The sequence below is a fragment of the Schistocerca serialis genome, chromosome 11 (genome assembly GCF_023864345.2).
Source record: "Schistocerca serialis cubense isolate TAMUIC-IGC-003099 chromosome 11, iqSchSeri2.2, whole genome shotgun sequence".
Classification (NCBI taxonomy): Eukaryota; Metazoa; Arthropoda; class Insecta; order Orthoptera; family Acrididae; genus Schistocerca; species Schistocerca serialis.
The window spans coordinates 185,066,516-185,071,978 of NC_064648.1; the positions used below are offsets into that span (position 1 = coordinate 185,066,516).

Below are 5,463 nucleotides of genomic sequence, written 5' to 3' on the forward strand. Positions count from 1 at the left end.
CTTACCACGCCGTTCGCCCGACTTTGTTGTCGCGTAACTTTCCGCTACGAACACCTGCTGCTCCACTGTGTTGAGAACCGTCGTCCCCTTTGCACTGCTCCACTCCCGCTGACACAGCCCGCACAGCCCTCTGAACCTGTGTGGATCACGTGGCGGGCGCACACTTAGTGTTCACGTCACGGTGTGTTGTTAGATGGTTAGATGCATACATCCACGGCCAATCGGATCCACTCGTGCGTACCACTTTCATTTGCCCCCCCCCCCCCCGCCCTGCTACTTGTGGTTCTCACTCTAGCGCCAATCCTTTGAACACGTAACGTCCATCAACAACACTGGTAAATGCAAGTTTTTTGTAGCGCGTCACCAGCTCTTTGTGACAACTATCTTTTGGAACAAAACGAAGGAAAGTCAATAGCATAATAGCTCCCATTTAATTTTGTAAAGTAATTTTTTCCTCCAATAGACGTGTAAAAGATGTCTCCTACCTCTCCTATTCAGAAAACACTATAAAAGATGAAGTTGAACCGCCACTGAGAAAGGAAACTTATGATCAAACATTTCTGGGAGAAACAGCAACATAGGAACACTGAAGGCTGCCGTAAAGGGATTTCTTCTGAGACATCTAGTTCGGCCAAGCGACCATCTCCTAAATTTTGAAAAAAAGTGCTTTGTAGGATAACGGAAAATGTAACGATGAGATGTCAGAGACTTTAAGGGGGGTAGGCCGTCAAACGGGACGACTTGGAACAGGAGAGGCATCACAGGACATTTTAATTTCCACTGTCTATAATTTTACAAACAAATTCATAGAACTTTGTCAGCATGAAAAGGAAGGAATCAGAATTCACACTCATCACAGTGGAATTTCAAAAAGATTACAAAATAATTTTTTTAGATGTGAAACTTCATTTTTTTACTTACTATTGGCTGCATTTGTTGCTATAGGTACACTTCATAAGTAAGAGAGATTCTTCGATGAATTTTGGACAGCACACAAATCATACTTACAGGTGTATGAAACTCTAGAATTTATTTAATTTATGAAAAAAAGAATGAGCTGCTACATTTTAAACTTCATGTTTAGAAAAAACTCAAATTTTATAGTTAATTATCTCAATTTTTAGCACACTTTTTAATAGATTACGAAAATTCTAGAGTTTCATACACCTGTAAGTATGGTTTGTATGCTGTTCAAAATTCATGGAAGAATCTCTCTTATCTATCAAGAAAAGTGTACTTATAGCAACAAATGCAGCCCATAGTAAGTGAAAAAATGATCAAATTTCACTTGTAAAAAAAAATTATTTTGTTACATTTTTGAACTTCCACTGCTATGAGTGTGAATCCTGAATATTTTCTGGTCACGTTAGCAAAGTTTTATGAATTTATCTGTCAAAGTATAGACAGTGCAAATTAAAACGTCCTCTCGTGCCTCTCCTGCTCCAAGTTTGACGACCTACCCGCCAAGACAACTTAGTCAGTTCCAGAGAACGTTTCAATGACACAGACGAGGGCCAAGGAGGAGAAACCAATGAGAATGGAAGAGGGAACGGTCGGCTCTGGTGGTAAAGTGCGTGCCTCCTGTGAATGGGAACCAAGAGATCGCAGGATCGAATCCACTGAAGACTTTATCCTGCCTCCGAGCTAGCTAGCCGCCATTACTCAGTGACACGAAGATTCACCAGAAACGGCCCATGGTTCGGTTTTCACGTTAAACTGTAGGTCCCGTTTCCTGGGCAGCAAACTGGGGTAGGTTAGGGACACGCAAGCCCCAGAAGTGGCATACTATCGCAAAAACTATATCACGCCTTTGAGTCACACGGAACTATTATTGTCATCGGACAAGTGCTCAGATGAAAAATAAAAGCGTGAGATAACGATACAGCCTTTCTTCTCCGACGTGCGGGCCATACATAGAAGAAACAATGTCGGCACTAAAACAAAGGTTAGTTAGCGCGATTAAAATTGAGGGTAATTTCGATTAACACATTTTTATAGCCTGTGCTTATCAATGTGACTTTCGGAAGCTGTTGAACCAATAGTCTACCGAGCGTAAAATATTGACAAAGAACAAAAGTACTGAAGACTAACAGAAACGTGATTTGCAACAAACTTAAGCCCTATACTCAGGGATACACATTAGACGAAGTGAAAAAATTTCGCTGACTTGGAATGGTGGGCAAAACAAGAAGGGAATAAGAAGCAAACTATTACAGCCCAAGAGGACATTCGTTGTCAAAGGAAGTCTACTAGAATGAAACATAGACTTCAGCTTGTGAGAGAAATTACTGAGACTGCGTGTCTACAGCAGAGCATTGTATAGAACTGAATCAGGACCTGTGAGAAAATCGAAAAGAACACAGTTCGAGTGTTTGAAATGCGGTGTCACAGAAGGATGCTGAAAATTAAGCACAATGGTAAGAAATTCTTCATTTGCGTGGCCATGTTGTGCGTAGTTGCTTTACAATTCTTCAGGGTATTTTTGTTCTGTTGTTGCAACTACAAAAATGGGTGCTCTTTTTCACCAGACGCGTTTCGCTTTACTGAGGTAAAGTATCATAAGTGGTCTGCAATTAAGTTATTTACATTTTCATTTGCTTTAAGGTCGAAAAACAGTTCGTTAACAATATGTTGATTTGTACTTAGGGCGACTTCCGCTTGATTTCCCGCTTAAATCGGAAAATGGCGTCTGCTAGCACATTGTTTCTGTTTTTCTATTCCTCAGTAACCAAAGAAATATTGGAAACAAGACTCTATATAAAATCACTGTCTCCCGTCACACAGACACAGTATCCTTCTTTCTCGCCTTCTACTACTGTCTCCTCTCCCTGCAACGTCTCCCTGTTGCTGTCTCTTACTGCTACTGTCTCATTTACTCTTTCGAACTGCTGCTGTCTCTTCTCATTGTCACCATCTCTCTCTTCCGTGTTGCCATTGTCATAAACTCTATCTCTTATTATAACTGCTAGATAAATGCCTGGAGAGTATACTGTGAACAATTTTCTACGGTAATTTATTATTTAGATTTCGCTTCATGCAGGATTTTACGTGCCTTTGTTCTGTGCACACGCTGGATGGCTTTGAACCTCTATATCTCGGAAATGGATATAATAACAAGAAAATTTTCAAGGTTGTACGTGACCGAGATCTTACGAATATACTGCAAAAATTTCAACCATTTTCTATGATTAGCCGCCTTGAAATCCGCAGCTCGGTTTTGGTACCCAAAACCATGCTTTACTGTTTTTCTCGAAAATGAACAATGATTTTTGAAAACAGGAAGATGGCACTTCTAGTTAAACGTGTAGAGAATACACCGTTAAAAACTAAGCAGTTTGATTTAGATATATACTGCTGATGGCTTAACGATGTGGTACCCAGGTTTTTAACGCGTTGAGAGCAATGGGGGCCTAGGTATTCGCTGATCTGTGATGCTCAGCTGCGTCTTTAATACAGACCTTTTCTTGATAAACAGTATTGCCGCTGGTTTGGCGGGGTAGAGCATAATCTTATTCGCCTTTGCCCAGTCTTCTACGATGTCCACTGGATGTTGCAGCCTCGTTATGATCTGCTTGATGTCCCTATGTTCCTTCCTGAGGTGACGATTTGTGATGACAAGTGGTAAGGTCAGAAGATCGTGGTGTGCATGTGTGTTAATTTTCATGTGCCAACACATACGCTCTATATATCTGTATATGTGAAGTGATGGCAGTGACAGTCAACTTATTGCCAATTTTATATCTAAAATATTTTGAGCAACTTATTGCATGTGATGCAGTTTTTATACTATTTGGTGGGTCAAAAAGTTTACATTTAAATATTCTATAGATTTTTGCTGCCATGTGAGTAAACTGCCTTCAAATACCTAGGGATGTAAATAGTTTTGTGTGTTTCCTTCTTATGCATCAAAGTGGATTGCTTGACACAGAGAGCTAGTATTAGCTGTATTAAGTGTGTGTCCCAGAGGGGCTCAACCATTTGTTAAGAATAACATGCTGAGGTCAAATGTATTCGCTGTTTGGAATTAATTATGGGAAAATCTGACAACTGTATTATTTCTGAGATGGGATGTAGTATTCTATACATTTGTTGCTCATACACTGACAATTGGACAGTTGTGTATCATAGAATAGAGATTTCTAGATTTCTAAATGGGTAATGTGTAGATAAGTATTCATAATTTCTCACAGTCATGTTTGTGTTATAGCTTTCTTCATTTGGTGTGTGTGTGTGTGTGTGTATTATAATGTACGAATTTGATGTTTTGTGCAGGAGCCTTTCTGGAGAGGAGAGAGGCAGCAGGCTGATCGAAGCAGCTATGAAGGGGGCAGTGGAGGAGGTCTGGACATTGCTCGCGGCTGGGGTGGATGTTGATGCAAGGAATGGGGAGAGGCAGACCGCCCTGCGCTGGACTGCTTGGGAGAGGCACGTTGAGGTGGTGAGGTGCCTGGTGGAGTACGGAGCAGATGTGGATGCCAGGGACATCAGGCAGAACACCCCTCTGCACAATGCTGCATGGAGGCAGGAGCCAAGTGGGGGGTCTAGGGATGGGAATGGGGACATGCCCCAGACGTCGCCAGGATTTCTAACCACAAGTCGGTCAGTCTTACTGACACCAAGCTCAAAGTCCTATCAACATATCTGGAGTGAAACAAAGCTTTGCTGCATTATTTTTTAAAACAAATAATACAATAAACTTATTCCACCAACATTCATTTGTACTCATCATTCTGAAGTACATACAACTGCTCCAATAACATCTCAAGAATTACAACAAGAGGAGCCATCCACAAAAAAATGTAAGTAACATTTTTTTTGAGGAAGCAGTGTGAAAACATTTCTGGAGCAAACTTTAAAAAACTTAACGACAACTGAAAAATATTCTTTTCATTACCAATGAACAACAGTTTTCTGTCTGGAATTTGAGTTTCTCCTGACATATATAATGTTCAAACAACATACAGACTGGGCAATGTCTTTGATAACCATCTACACTCCTGGAAATGGAAAAAAGAACACATTGACACCGTTGTGTCAGACCCACCATACTTGCTCCGGACACTGCGAGAGGGCTGTACAAGCAATGATCACACGCACGGCACAGCGGACACACCAGGAACCGCGGTGTTGGCCGTCGAATGGCGCTAGCTGCGCAGCATTTGTGCACCGCCGCCGTCAGTGTCAGCCAGTTTGCCGTGGCATACGGAGCTCCATCGCAGTCTTTAACACTGGTAGCATGCCACGACAGCGTGGACGTGAACCATATGTGCAGTTGACGGACTTTGAGCGAGGGCGTACAGTGGGCATGCGGGAGGCCGGGTGGACATACCGCCGAATTGCTCAACACGTGGGGCGTGAGGTCTCCACAGTACATCGATGTTGTCGCCAGTGGTCGGCGGAAGGTGCACGTGCCCGTCGACCTGGGACCGGACCGCAGAGACGCACGGATGCACGCCAAGACCG

At 42.3% G+C, this 5,463-nt stretch overlaps 1 protein-coding gene across 1 annotated transcript; it reads left to right on the plus strand.

Annotated features, from left to right (window-relative positions):
* The first annotated feature begins 4,246 nt into the window (after positions 1 to 4,246).
* LOC126426623 (ankyrin repeat domain-containing protein 65-like) lies at positions 4,247 to 4,678 on the plus strand. Its single transcript, XM_050088512.1, has one exon. It carries the CDS (start codon positions 4,247 to 4,249, stop codon positions 4,676 to 4,678), a length of 432 nt encoding a protein of 143 aa, XP_049944469.1.
* Positions 4,679 to 5,463: the final 785 nt, after the last annotated feature.

Bases quoted from the DNA above. Each gene is read 5' to 3' on its own strand.
- LOC126426623 (XM_050088512.1), top strand. From the start codon at position 4,247: ATGTACGAATTTGATGTTTTGTGCAGGAGCCTTTCTGGAGAGGAGAGA.